This window comes from Bremia lactucae, linkage group LG6, assembly GCF_004359215.1.
Source record: "Bremia lactucae strain SF5 linkage group LG6, whole genome shotgun sequence".
Classification (NCBI taxonomy): domain Eukaryota; phylum Oomycota; class Peronosporomycetes; order Peronosporales; family Peronosporaceae; genus Bremia; species Bremia lactucae.
In genome coordinates, this window is record NC_090615.1 from 6,732,030 (window position 1) to 6,746,415 (window position 14,386).

Consider the following 14,386-nt stretch of genomic DNA (forward strand, 5'->3'; position numbering starts at 1 on the left):
TCTCATTCGAAGGCTCATAATCAGCCGCCTGACGGGTATCAGGCGACTGTTCCATCCTCCCCGAGTCGGCCATTTCGTCCGACTCGCACTCATAATCGACCTCTAAAGAGGGGTCGTACTCACGTGGTGAATCACCACGTGCACTCGCAACACCAAGTGTTGTGCGAGTGGAAGACACTACGGTAGACGGAACGTCTACCGCAAGAGATAACAATGCGTCACCCGCGGCTGCACGAACCGCAGCCGAAGGTTCAACACTATCCTCACCCCGCATGAATTGTTCCTTCATGCGATGGAATTTAAAATGATGGATCTGACCAATCAAAATCATTTTAAAAATTAAGTGGTCATTTAGCGACCACTCCACCTAATGACATTCAGAGTGATTGTCGTTTAAGGGAGGGGTGATGTAACGGGGTGTATCGTTACATGAAATTAACAATAAAAGATTGTTAATTAATATTATCCAAAAGGTAGATAATATTTGGAGGAAATTACTTTAAATAGTAATTTCCTGAATTCTTATCCATAAATAGGTATAGACCATTATGTCTATTTATTCCGCAGACTAATCAGCTGTAGAAGTAATCAAAGAGAGTTACGAGATAAGATAGATAAGAATTCATTTACATGTTTAGTATTAGTTTATACTTAAGACAACATTTACAAAGATAGATTAACAAGACACTTAACTATATTAATACAGTTTTCATTTTACACTCTTAAGCTAACTTGCCTTAAGAGAAGTCTTCCTCTATACGTACAGTGTACGTCACGTAACGAGAGGCACCACTCACATCTGAAGCAGTGTGAAGTGGACTTGTACTGAAACAGTACAAGTCGCAGTGCCCCGTTACAGATAAGATAAGATAGGATAAGAATTCAGTTGCATGTTAAGTATTAGTTATGATTAAGTTAGAGTTAACAGATAGAAAGAAGAGATACTTAATTATATTAATACAGTTTTCATTTTACCCTCTTTAAGCTAGTTACCTTAAAGAGAAGTCCACGTACTAGTGTACGTGAAATAACGTAAGGCACCACTCGCAACTGAAGCAGTGCGAAGTGGACTTGTACTGAAGCAGTACAAGTCGTAGTGCCCCGTTAGACTGGGTTTAAATATTAATAGCTAGCTATATATAGCGCTTTCTTGAGCACCACCCTATCGTGTCTTGTAACGATTAGCGGGGTCGATTAAACTTTGATCAACCAATCAACAGAAGTATTGTCGGCGGGTTGATTAAACTTTAATCAACCAATCAATAAAAGTATTGTCTTGTTGCCTCAATAACATAAAATTTGGTAACATTGAAAATAATAAGTCAAAATTATTAAGACATAATAACTTTTATTTCTCTTTACTGTTACTTCTTATAGGAAATAATATAGTTATCCTCTCATGAGAAATAATATGTTAGTGACGGCCGTTACAATTGATGCACATATTAGCTGTTCTCAAGATATATGACAATATTTTAAGAGGTGTATTTATAATAACACCGTTATGACAGAAGCAACTACGTATTTATAATTCTATTCTTCGTTAAGACAGTTTTTTTTAAGTTTTATCACCAGTAAAGCACTTCAATCAACTTCTCCTCTAGAAAAGGTGTCCCTTATTGCGTTTTAAAACTGCTAAGAAAATGAACTCGCTTCTGTGTTTCAGCTGCTAATCGTTGCATGGATCCCTTGCCGTGCAACTCGCAGGGCTTATAAACGTAAAACACCTCATCTTGCTCAATGTTCTCTTTAAAGCCGCACCAACACATGAACGACTCGGCGACTGCTTTACCAAGCGTCCCCACTTTAGACGAGAAAAAATTGTTGCTGGCACGAATACGCTGACACTTCGGATCCTCTGGTTGCTGTGCAATGTTGCCTAAATACCGCAACGCTAATAGCACATTGCGTAATCATCAGATTCATTCAAGCAGCCGACTACTTAACAAAATTATATCACCTGCAGAGATTGCATTCTGGCGTGATAAAATATCACTTGCAGCAAATATCTGTTCGAGCTCGTGCATAGTTTTGCCTTATACAGTAGATCCGAGTTGTTTACAAATGTTTGCATATTTATGTAAGGGAGACAGTAATGATACCTTCGATTGTTTTAATCAGTGAAGACTCGAGTATGAAGGCGCAGATATCAGTCAAATGATCCCCAATCTTGAACAAGATCGAGCGGATTTCTGTTTGAGCAGGGATTGGCACGGTAAAGCCAACGCCACCCTCACCTCCACATGTAATTGTACGGCCAAAATTGGTACGTAAAGTGAGGCTATCAATCCAAGCGCCCTTACTGCCACTTATACCAGAAATGACCTCGTCTTGAAGCAGTTCAAATATCTTGGATGGCTGGGACGCTTGATTGTTTGCGATACTATTTCCCACCAATGAGCCAAAACGTGTGGTCACTGTACTGGTCGTGTCGCTCGATTCCTGAACTTTCTCGTAGACAAATTGGATCCCATCAAAGAAATCGTGTCCCCAGACTACGCAGACACATTCTGTAAGAATCATACTAGCCACTACGGCTTCCATATATTGTAAAGCCACACGTACTGAATATTCGCGCAACACGATATTTTGACTGCATGCCTGCTGCAATGTCACTACAACGTGCCTCACTACACTTTCCATTCGGCCCAAAGGCCTTCAAGGGCGGAGCAGATACAAAGTTTCTGTGCATAGCAGCGCAAAAAGCTTGGATCTCGTCAAGAGAATTTGCAGGTATAATTGCAACATGACTTATAACAGCAGCCACACAATTTACATTAGAAGGAGGTCCTTGGATTGTAATATCGTAATCTTGGCCTGACAATTTTCCATTTGCCACCAGTATTTCTAATTTTGTTCTGTTTAAAAATGCCACAACGCCATCATCATTTCGCAGCAAAGCAATGTGAGCATAGTGACCGAAAGCCAACGGCAATGTTGCACTCGAAGATGTTTTATTCGCTTTAAGCGAATAAGAATATACATTAGTCGCTTGATCCCAGTTTACACAGAATTCCATCGAGCATGATGATTTGACAGAACCCAGCCGCACCATCAGAATGTTTCTGATGCCCGAGTTTTTTCCAAGAAGTCCCTCATTAAGATCAAACCTAATAAGAAATGAAAGCGCAAAGCCACCGACGCGTGGAATAGTCTGTGCAGTGATTGCTAAAAACTTGCCTCCCTGCAATTGCATACCGTATGCTTCGTCCTCGCGAGCGTCATTATCAGTATCAATGGCCTGACCCGTTTGAGAAATTCGAAATGGCTTGCGCAGAGCACAGTGCTGCGAGTTTTGAACGTGTTGACCGTGGCCCGAAATATCAATTAGAGGTACACTGCCTTTTTTTGAAGGCGAGTCTTGCAGTGGCAAATATATTACCGGCTGCTTGCTCCACACAACATTTAGAAGGACGTTCGATCTGCTCGAACATTGCCACAGCTCCAGAGATTCTATCGGAAAGTTGTATGAATCTAAATCATTCACCAATTTAATAGCCGTGGCAGCTCGATAATTTATATCGGAAGAAGCTTCGACAATTCGAAATCCTGTTTGGTTACTATAGCAATACGGATTAAAGCACTTTGACGATTGACATCCAACCACCATATTTTTAAAAATTTGCTGTAAAAGATCCGCCGCCTCAAAAGGTAGGCTGGGGTGAGCTAATGTGCCCGTCCGTGATGTCTCCAGATTTGCATTCATTTCCGTACCATCTTCCTTTCGTTGACTTCTCCAACCTGCTGAGCCCGAAACCCGGCCCTTAATTTCCGACTTTTGAATAACGCGTCCACGAAGTAGCTCCTCACTCTCGCTTTTTGCACGATTGGTCAAAATTCTTTTTCGTTCTGGCGATTGTTGCTCCCGTAACTCATTATTAATTTGCATTATTGTCGTGCGCAACCACAATTCGCTTACATCTTGACGCCTTGCGCACATTTCGGGCCAATTTTGTGTATATCGTCTGGCTGTGTCAACGACTTCGTCATAAGCAAATGAAAAAATATACGAAAGCTTCTTTCCCCATCCAACCTCATATGTCAGAGGACAGTCAAGTTGATCTTCGCACGCATCACAGTGTAGCCACCGCTTAGAATGATTCGAGTAAACCTCAGTCCACACGTGGTCTGTCACATCCAACACGTACCGTGCCTCAAAACCCATTGCACGACAGCATAGAGTAAAGCAATTTGCCCATTCCCCACAACGTCCAGTACGAGTAGCTAACAACTTTAAGGGATCATTGTAACGAGGAAAGCGTGTGTACGTTTCGCAAACGGGACACTCGTAAACCTCAACACGGCTTGCTTGGCCCGCTACTTCTTCCAACGTGCTTGGCTTTTCTACACGAACTGACCGAGTGTGTTCGTGATTACAAGATGAGCAACGAGGTTGATTCATCCACGTGAAAAACTCGTGCTTGAACCAATGAAGTAATTGTTTCAACAGCTCATGTTCAAATAACGGCATTGGTGCTGCATTAGCCCGCGCACGTTCACGAAGGTTTTCAACAGGGATGCGTTTAAGAGCCTCCTCTTGCATGTGCTTCTTCTCGTAAGACTGTGCTCGCTGCAATCCATACTGCAGCCGTTGACGCATGCTTGGCTGATGTTGACGATGATGAGCGTCCAAAAACTTCGCATCTCTCTGTTGTCGATCTGCTGCCAAAATTGACTGAGCATCAGTCAGATTTTCATTCATTAAATCAAACACGTGATCGAGTCCAGTCAAATGACGAGCCGCAAAGAGGCATTCGCCAAACTCACTGTGGTGTTGACCCGTATTGCACACGAAGCCGCCAAGAATTGATAAGGAATAATACAGGTACACAGGGACGGTGCCCAAAGCCCCATCATTTAAGTCATGTGGAATCATGACGTACGCACGTGACGGAGGAGATTGATCCCCGGCGACTACAGCAATGTCAGTAATTGCCAGCGCCTTCGTATTGCCGAGAATTTGAACAAAGTCATATGCAATACATACTTTTGAACCAGTTACCTCTGTTGGTGCAGTATTGACAATAGTAACCGAATATTCTGGTCCTCGTACTGAAGAAGGGGACTCTGTACCAAAGTTCGTGTCGTCACTGTGGTCCTTCCAGAAAACATGGAGCTGCGTAAGTGCACGTGCACCGCCACGTTTTATACATAGGTACGCATAGTCGCCAGATGCAGAGAAATTCAGATCCACTGGCAGCTTCGTAAAGCCTGATGGTGCGGGGACGTCGACGTCACCAGTTGCAATAGTGATATCCGATATGAAGCGTGATGACAATGCACTGGATGTTGACGACTCCAAAGGACTCACAACTTGATATTCTGTCCAAGAATCGTGACATAAACTTTTCATTTTAGCACGACACGGGACACTACGTACCTGTTGTACAAGTCTTGGCGCAAGGCTCGCAGATAAGCAAGTCCAATGGGTCTGTGCTACCTGACGAAATCTTTCGAAAAGCTGGCTGTATCACAGCAGCATTCCCAAACGTGCTCTTGGTGCAGATCTGCCGCCAGTCGCTCGCTAGCGCCTGGGTCGATCCAACGCTCGAAAAGAGGAAGAAACGAGGGCGAGACGCGGTAGCTATTGCGATCGTATGAACATCCTTCTTCGTGCGTGAGTAAATAATCTCTCCATAAGAGGACACCAAGAGTTGTTCATTCGGCATTACTCCTAGAAGCGACAGTAGCTGGCATTGCAATAAATCCACGGCAATTGATTTCCGATCCGATGAAGCTTGTGTGGACATGTAAAATCTATAAATTTATATGAAACAGCCACGATAACTTAAAAATCGCATTGTAGACATAGCATGCATTGAAGCGCACTCTTGAAGCTGGTAGACAACCACCACGTCTATCGTCTCCCCCGCATTCATCTTTCTATCTCGTTTTTTTTTTGAGTATTTGACTAATTTGACTAATAAACAGCGGCATTACTTGATATTCTCAAAACAACTCGCTATTTTTTTAGACCAGCTGTCTTTATATTTTAATATTAAAGCAACTTAAACAAATCGAAACAATTTAAACGCAGCTGACGTCGACCTTCACTCTTGCATTCCGCAAATCCGGGAAATAATACATCGCGGATAAAAACTGGGCGTTTGCTATAACAAATTAGAGGCAGAAAAAAAGATGAGAAACAGCGAAATGAGTTTTCCCACAGAGCGCGATGCGTGAAGCTTGAATGAGTGCTGTAGGATAATTTTCCTAGAAATAGTTTAACGCAATGGCAACTTCATGCTTAGGCAGGAAGTTGTTTCTTTGAATAAAGCAAGAGGCAGTGAAGCAGAATTACACAGCGAACTATGTAAAGGATTCGGTCACAACTTACTTACACCGTACAGAATACCTTTTACTTGATATTACTCGTAGGCGTGATAAAAAGTTATCGGTATGCTGCAATCATATTTGCTTTGAGTCTATCATTTAAACAAGTGATTATGTGGACTAAACCAGATTTGATTGCTTGCCAAGGTGCACATATTATTCACTGTGCCGTCAAGTTAAAGAGCTTGTAAAAATCAATTTAGCCCCGTCCAGCGCCAACGTGGAAAGAATACATACAATAATTGACTTAATATACAGCAAGCTGTCGGAGAATTTTAATTGCACTGCGCTAGATATTTAAAGGAGCGGGGTTATGCTCAGGACAGCCCGCACACTTGCAATTATCGCCACAGGTGCACTCACCTCCAAAGGACATACCACATCCAGGCACGGCCCACCCAACAGCTAGCGCTGCCGTGTGAGCAACCGTTGTCATGTACCTCGAACAACCATTTTGAGGGCAAGTGCGCATATCGCACTTATGAAGCTGATAAATTTCGCTCGATGAGTTGGATTCTGTATCGTCTATCGTTCCAAGAGCGGGCGGCGCAATCTCCATCGGTATTCCCCAAGCTTCTTCGGAAAGCTCCAGCATTTTAAAACCGACACGCTCAGCGGCTTTTATAAGTGGTCCTGAATCCAATAGCATTGCCACCACCAACACTTCTACGCGATCTGTTAAGAGTACGATATTTTCAACCCCTTCTACGACGTAAAGAGCATTCTTAAGCTTAACTCCATTGAATCCCACGTCACTCAGATCATCGACCCGAAATCGAAACCGCCGAGGAAGCGAAGTTTCAGCGTTGACGTCCGAGTCAAAACCAATGTCCGAAATAGCACTTTGAATGCCATCAATGAGCATATCTCCACGCACGACAATTTGACGGTCCTGGAAGTTAAGCCGTGCTGCCTCCACTCCTTCGAGAGCATGGACGGCATTGAGCACCGCCGAACCACAATTTAAAGGGCACATCATATCAGGTACACGCAGCACCACTTCTTTGCGTGTCCAGGATGTTGTTGATTCTTCAACTACATCAATTTTGGCAATCTGAAGATTACGAAGAAAAGCCATTGCTGCTTCCAGATCTATTTTGTGATCTCCACGGACAGCAACAAGTTGCGCCGAATTCTCCATGGACCTGCAAAGGGCAGCATCTTTTCTGCTTTCGGATTTGAAATCAGCGAAAGGAGGCTGGAAAGAAGTTTCCCGAGTCTGCAAAGAAGCTTCCGTAGTTAGATGCACACTCCTTACGCCAGGCATTGTTGACAATAACGCCTTGATGGCTTCAATTCCCATCAAACTCGAGCATAGCGTAACCTGAAGTAAAAATCGCTTAATCACTGTGGCGCTTGGCATGGTCGAGCCAGCGCATTGGGAACGAGGCTCAAAGTCACTTATGGTCGGACGAGTGCGTGTAAGAGTAAGGCTACTGGTCAAAATAGGGACCATGGATGGAGTGGACGGTAAGGTTGGACTATTGCAAGTGCAACTGGCAACACAATTGCAGTCACCTCCAAAACTACGCGCACAGCCATTATCTAAACAGTTGGCCACCTGTGAGCCATTGCATCTCAAATTGGCTGAGCTTGGAGACATTGGTGATAATGATGCTAGCACGGACGCATCGGCGTCTTCGGATGTACTTGGGTCACTAAGTCTTGAACTTTCAGTTGACTCATTCCTATAAAAGGCAAAACTATTCCGCATTGGCCGTTCCGCGGTTTGTTTTTGGCTTCTTGTACACGCGGCACATATCGATCCAGTATCAATGGGGGAGCGAACGAGTCTCCTGCAATGAAGCACCGAGCACACACGTGCACCACCATGCTCAGTGCAAAAGCCTGTAGCCCCTCTAGCGGGTTGCTGGCAGCTTCGCCGTCGGCACCTCCTTGCTCCACCATGTGCCCGGCATTTGCCACCACCCTGGTCAATCTTTAAGCACCCTTGCGCCGAGCAGCGCCTTCCACCTCCGTGTGCGGTGCAAAAACCTCCACCAACGTCTGCCTTTGGACAATCCGCGATTTGACAGCGCTTGCCACCTCCATGCGCTCGACACAAGCCCCTACCGGCGTCGACCTTGGTGCATCCATCCACCTGACAGCGAGCGCCGCCGCCGTGTTGTCTACAAAAGCCTCCAGTTTGGTATCCTTTCGTACACCCAGGGAACGAGCATTTCTTGCCGCCTCCATGAGCCACACAGAAGCCTCCACCGGCGTCCACTTTTATGCAGTTGGGACGCGAGCATTGCCGCCGCGCTCGCTTTTTGATGGAAGCAATAGTCGGAGAAGCAATAGCAATTTTGTTTACGTCAAAGGATGAGATGAAAGAATCGCTTCGGCTGCGGTCGTTGCGCACGATACGCTTTCGCCGCGTTTGCATGTCAAGGGAATTATCGAACGAATTTGGACTCCGAACTACTGATAAGTACGATATGGCGAAGTAGAATGCTACAAGGTGGTATTAAAGTAATAACGCTATTCATTAATCGCTATGGACATGTAGCATCTGTAGGATCGCAGGCTTCGTTTCTTGCCAAATGAGATCCCGTGGTAGCCGGCAGGAAGATAAGAGTGTCGACCGAGGAAGACTATTTTAATGCTCACTATATGGCTGTGTTACAACTGCAAAACGATATTGAGACTTATGGATTATTAAAAACCGACGGCTGGTCGATTCCGAGGGTGATGCTCTCCTGCATCTCCTTTGCTACACTCACGAGACATCGTCAGACATGCGTATTAATGCCCTTTATCCACGACGCACCTTCGTCAAGGTTGAGTCGAAAGTTCCAATTCTCAAGTTCGCGAATTTGAATGTCCAATTCTTTTTCAGTTGATTTTGCCAGGTCTGTGAGCAGCACAGTGCGTAAGCATACACAGCACCGACAAGACAGAAATACAATACACCAACCATTGAATTCTCGGTCACCAGCTGTCGGTGCAATCTTTTGGTGTGTCATGAATTCGTACAGTGCCTCCAGCTCCTTCGTCAATGGAACCGTCGGTTTGATCGGCTATGCCATCGTAAAAAACTTGCATGATTACCATCTATAAAAATAATTTACCATATAAACTTCTACCTTTGGGGCGTTGCGTGACATTAAAGCAGCTAATATAATGTGGTGGAAGCCATTATTTCGTTCCGTTTGCGATTCGCTAAAATTTGCTGTCGCAATTGTCAGACTTTTTCAAAGACAGACGATGGCCATGCTGTCGCGACGTCTGTGTGCGCACATGACCCAAAATTGTATCCGAATTAGCCGCGCCTCGTTCTTCTCATTTCCATCACCTTCCCGCTCGCTTGTCAAGTCCCACACTGAAAAACGCGTCGTTCCTTTCTCCTGTACCGAAATGTTTGATGTAGTGGCAGACGTCGCTCGATATAGCGAATTTCTTCCGTTCTGCGTCGAGTCGCGCGTGTTGAGGAGGCCTAATGAAAATGTCATGGAGGCGGCTCTCCGTGTTGGTTTTCGGATCTTTACAGAGTCCTATACGTCCCGCGTCATAATGATTCGGTACGTCACACAATTTCGAGCTTTTCGAAAGGCACTAATAACGTTCTTTGTGCAAATGTTTCTGCGCTGGATATGGACTCTAGCCCAAACAAAATTGCAACGAAAGCAATTGACTCGCCTACATTCAAGCGAATTGAAAGGTTGACTAGCGTTAGTACTAAAGTGTCGTTGTCAGGGCTGACGTGGTACTGATTACAAGGTGAAATTGTTGTTTTGATGATACAGTGAATGGGTCTTCAGGCCGTGTCCAACGCCAGGAAGCTGTGAAGTGGACTTTAAAGTGACATTTGAAGTATCGTCGTTCCTGCGGGCCAATGCCATCAAGCTTTTTTTCGATGATGTCGCACTGACACAGCTCAATGCATTTATTAATCGTGCGCGAAAGATTCATGGAACAGCGCCTCGAACGAGACCGCACGCTTTTGTTGAAGATGCAGTGACGAAGAACAAATCAGCACAGACTGTTACTAGCGAGTGTACTGCTTACGGCGGTTCGATTGCAAAGCCTTCACTAGCTGATAAAAATGAGAAAAACCATGAAGTAGGGCCAACTGCAAGCGCATCGCCCCGCATCAAAGGTGGCATTTCTGCCCAGACATATAGCGACTTAGCTGCTGTTTTTGTTGACTACGCGGATAAAAATGGAAAACTCTATTATGGTGGCTTTACGGCAGCTTGTATGGCTCTAAGCGATGAATACGACAATATGAAGGATATTACTGAAAGTGCTGCGCTTGCGGGAGCGGTATTTACGAGTTTTGAAACCCATGCCATGCCTAAAGACTGGCTCTCTCTTGATGAATTTGTAGAGGGCGTGTACCTGATGACAAAGGGCACGTTTGAACAAAAGGCTCATAGTTTGTTTGTTATTGTCAATAAAACCGGGAATGGTAAAATCACTCGTGAGGAGCTATCGCAAGCAATGCAGCGCCGAATTCGTGCTGTTAAGAAATTGTTTCCAAAGCTGCTGCGTGACCAAGTGCAGATTCAAATGGCACACGAACAAGTGAAAGAGCTTTCCTCGGTCCAGGATGCTGCGATGACGAGCAGTGTCAAAGCGATTGAAAAGCTGATGGAAGAGGTGGAAAAAGAGATTCCTCTTGCGGTAAACCAGATCTTTCTGGAAGCGGATTTTGACCAGGACGACTACATTCGTGAACAGGAGTGGATGTTTGCGTGGCAAGCGCATCCAGAATTGGTGGAATTAATGACGATAGATGGTATGAAGAAAATGGTCCAGTGGGCGTCGGTTGTCCAAGAGGCAGGGAAAGGTAATGGTGACGATAATACGACGGGGTCGTTAGAACAAAGCCTGGATACGCGACTAACATATGTCGACTAAGACATGTACATAACGGCATAAATTACAGAGATGCAGATGGCGAGATTACTTGTTAAGTGATGCTGTTACCTTTTTTAATTGATTAAAACACATCTTTGCTTGTTTCAATCAATTAAGTGAACCGCCCTTTTCGATATGAAGTTGCTCATGCAACTCCCTATGAGTTTAATTATTTGGAAACGTGCACCGGCGCTAGCCAATTATGACAACTATAGGCCAAAATAATGTCGCGGGAGTCATGTCTATATTTTTATCGATGCTTATTGTGTGTGTACATGCTTCTACCCCACTTTAAGCATCGACGCGGTGGTAAGGCCTTTTATTTCTTTTTGAAGTAGCGAGCTGTAAGAAACATAAGCTTTATGGTAACACTGATTTTTTTGTAAAATAATCTAACAACTTCAGACGAACTTTATTGTGTAGCCCACTCGAGAACAGACGCAAGTATCTAGTTGTATTAGAAGCAGAGAAATAGAAATTATGAAGTCAAACGTAGTGAGCCGTCCATCACGTGGTCGCACTAGCGGCGCCTCCTCGTCCACGCCAGAGATAGAGACGCTCGTGCTCCGAGCGACGCCTTCAATTAAGCGCTACAATATCGCACGCTTTGATGTACCGAATCCGCCCACTTTCAGCAAATGTGCGCAGCCAGTCATGATGTACCGCGAACCGGAGCGTGTGGACGATGAGGAAGAGAAGGAGGACGATGCACCTGTCGGCTTTAATCCAGCGCTCCGGAAGCGCCGACGCCGTCGTCGCAAGAACACTCGCACGGCGGGTTGGATCATCGAAGACAGCGAGGGAAAGAACAAGTTTATTGGCACTTTCGAGGGTGGTCAATCGTCCACGTACATGCTTCTCGTAAAGAACCGCCATAACGAGGAGTTTAGCCTTATGCCCGTCGAGCAGTGGTTTCGTTTCAAAAAGCCTTTGAACTACCGAACGCTTACGCTTGACGAGGCTGAGGAGATGAATAATGAAAAGAAGCGCGCAGTCGAGCGGTGGCTGATGAAGCACAAACTCGCAGGCGACGAAAAGAACGAAGCAAGCGGCGATACTGTGAGTGCCCCTCGCGTTCGCACAGGGGCTTTAAACGCCGCCTCAGCAAAGGTCAAGACCGAAGGGGAAGATATCTTTGAAAAGACGACCGAAGCACGTCCTCGACGTGTCGTGCGGCCAAAAGCTCGTGGTGGAGACGGCGCGACTGGCGTTGATGGTGGGGATTTTGAAGAAAAGTTTGATGACGACGAGAGCGATGCAGAGATTCATCACGACGAACCTCAAGGCTTGGAGTCGGATTCAGATGAAGACGAGTTTGAAGTGGATCCGGAAGGAACGGGCAAATTGACTGAAACGGGGCAGGCGATGAAAGACTTGTTAAAGCGTGCTCAGAATGGAGAAATGCTCGAGAATCAAAAGGGAGAGAACGAAGACGACGATGCCGAGGAAGATGATGATAATTACACGGCGAAGGACATGGATGTGATTAAACGAGATTTGGGTGGAAACATCATTCGGGATCGATCTACTGCGGTTGGAGATGGCGAAGTGATGAGTGACTCGAAGCTGGGAGCTGGGAGTGTCGATGGTAGAGGTGCAGACGTTAGTGCTACGGGGAAGGCCTTGGCGGCAGCGATTGGGAGTGTCACTGGAAAGCGTAAGGAAGATGATAGTCGCTCGAAAGAAGACACACCAGCAAAAGCTGCCAAGGCGTCGGCTGTTTCGTCGCAGAACAAATTGACCGAAGCCGGGGTCCAGCAGGAGCTAATCCGGTATGGTGGGCGTATGCGAACACGGGATCTCTTGCGCAAGCTAAAGAAGCTGATTATTACGGATAATGACAAGGCACTGCTTAAGGACATTCTACGAACGATTTGCGACGTAGAAGTTGATGCCATTGACGGTCGTCTGCTAGTGCTCAAGTCTCAGTTTCGTTAATTTTTTCAAAATTTGATCAAAATACTCAAAAAAGTTTATGTACCTTCAGCTTTTGCTCTTTTGTAACCAGGCTTCTGTCTCTATATTTATGATGGTAATGTCGCTGCATTAAATGATGTCTCATTTTTGAGAATCATCTAAATTTTCAAGCTCAAATCACTTAGACTCACGATGGCGCGTTTGTATTCAAGTTTGGTGAACATTAAATCTGCAAATAGGTGCAACGTTTTAGCGTGGAAAGCAGGCGACAGCTGCTTAGCATTCCTGCTGCTGTACAATCATCATGCTTTCAATACACTTGTATCTGCTCCATTTTCGGTGTCGCTTTTGCTGGCATGAGCCCCAAAATATAATGGAAACAATGCAATGGAGACGAGCAACTCGCTAATATCTGGGCGCGATGCTTCCGCTATTTCTGAAAGACTCCATCTGTTGCTGCAAATTTCTGGCAATATATTGTGTGGCTATTCGAGTGATGGCATCAGCGGTGTCGCTCTCGTCACGACATCGTTGCACAGCTTGACGACCGAAGCTAAAGCATGTGGCTCAAGGACTGCAGAACGAAGCAGAGGAAAGCTACATTGGCTGCCTTGCCACAGAACTCCTATGTATCAGAAGCAGCATTAGCCTTCGCAAAACTAGCGACAGCGAAAGGCACTTCACCAGAAGCATTTGCAGCTATTAAAACGCCTTTCATCCTTAATTTAATTAATTTTGTATTACAACGTCAAAAACACTTGGTGTACTTAAAAGGGGATGGTCAATTACTTCAATAAAGTATTAGACCCAGCCAGCATTCGGGTGCGGTTCACATTTGTGACCAACCCTTGTGTATGTCATGCACATAGGTGCGTTCACATTAGGAACATAGTGCGTTGGATGAGGTCGCTAAGGCGCCCACCACAACTACCTCACTGCACGCAAGAGAAGCTGATTTAACCGCTTCCTCGCTGTGCTAGGGTGTATGTCTAAGTAGAGCGTGGCTGCATTACGACGTGCCCGCCTTAGCCCGTTACCAACAAACTCCCACGTAGTTACGAGCCAGTTCTTACATTGCAGTTACAGTACATTACCGTGTCTAATTTGCTTTTCTCATATCAATACACGATTTCGCAACTAATAATGTTTACTACTACTTTGGTAAATACAGGTACATACTATACTGCACGCTTCTTTTATGTTTGTGCAGAGTGACCGTATCGCTCAATGGATTACACTGATTTGGTGAGATCCGTTTTTTACAAGCAATAGT

The 14,386-nt window shown here is 45.1% G+C and overlaps 6 protein-coding genes across 6 annotated transcripts; 2 read left to right on the forward strand and 4 right to left on the reverse strand.

Moving 5' to 3' along the window:
- Window positions 1-1,518: 1,518 nt before the first annotated feature.
- On the reverse strand, window positions 1,519-5,879 carry CCR75_004577 (uncharacterized protein; the record flags this gene model as incomplete). Its single annotated transcript, XM_067962663.1, has 5 exons — window positions 1,519-1,894; window positions 1,961-2,495; window positions 2,566-5,322; window positions 5,381-5,757; window positions 5,830-5,879. The coding sequence occupies 4 exons, from the start codon at window positions 5,877-5,879 to the stop codon at window positions 2,077-2,079; spliced, it is 3,603 nt and encodes a 1,200-aa protein (XP_067818022.1). The 3' UTR covers window positions 1,519-1,894; window positions 1,961-2,076.
- Window positions 5,880-6,622: 743 nt separating this feature from the next.
- On the reverse strand, window positions 6,623-8,719 carry CCR75_004578 (uncharacterized protein; the record flags this gene model as incomplete). Its single annotated transcript, XM_067962664.1, has 1 exon — window positions 6,623-8,719. The coding sequence occupies one exon, from the start codon at window positions 8,717-8,719 to the stop codon at window positions 6,623-6,625; it is 2,097 nt and encodes a 698-aa protein (XP_067818021.1).
- A 346-nt stretch (window positions 8,720-9,065) lies between these two features.
- On the reverse strand, window positions 9,066-9,440 carry CCR75_004579 (uncharacterized protein; the record flags this gene model as incomplete). Its single annotated transcript, XM_067962665.1, has 2 exons — window positions 9,066-9,353; window positions 9,405-9,440. 2 exons carry the CDS (start codon window positions 9,438-9,440, stop codon window positions 9,066-9,068), a joined length of 324 nt encoding a protein of 107 aa, XP_067818020.1.
- Window positions 9,441-9,540: 100 nt separating this feature from the next.
- CCR75_004580 (uncharacterized protein) lies at window positions 9,541-11,196 on the forward strand (the record flags this gene model as incomplete). Its single annotated transcript, XM_067962666.1, has 2 exons — window positions 9,541-9,854; window positions 10,095-11,196. The coding sequence occupies 2 exons, from the start codon at window positions 9,541-9,543 to the stop codon at window positions 11,194-11,196; spliced, it is 1,416 nt and encodes a 471-aa protein (XP_067818548.1).
- A 480-nt stretch (window positions 11,197-11,676) lies between these two features.
- Window positions 11,677-13,134, forward strand: CCR75_004581 (uncharacterized protein; the record flags this gene model as incomplete). Its single annotated transcript, XM_067962667.1, has 1 exon — window positions 11,677-13,134. The coding sequence occupies one exon, from the start codon at window positions 11,677-11,679 to the stop codon at window positions 13,132-13,134; it is 1,458 nt and encodes a 485-aa protein (XP_067818549.1).
- Window positions 13,135-13,169: 35 nt separating this feature from the next.
- Window positions 13,170-13,471, reverse strand: CCR75_004582 (uncharacterized protein; the record flags this gene model as incomplete). Its single annotated transcript, XM_067962668.1, has 3 exons — window positions 13,170-13,214; window positions 13,305-13,401; window positions 13,431-13,471. 3 exons carry the CDS (start codon window positions 13,469-13,471, stop codon window positions 13,170-13,172), a joined length of 183 nt encoding a protein of 60 aa, XP_067818546.1.
- Window positions 13,472-14,386: the final 915 nt, after the last annotated feature.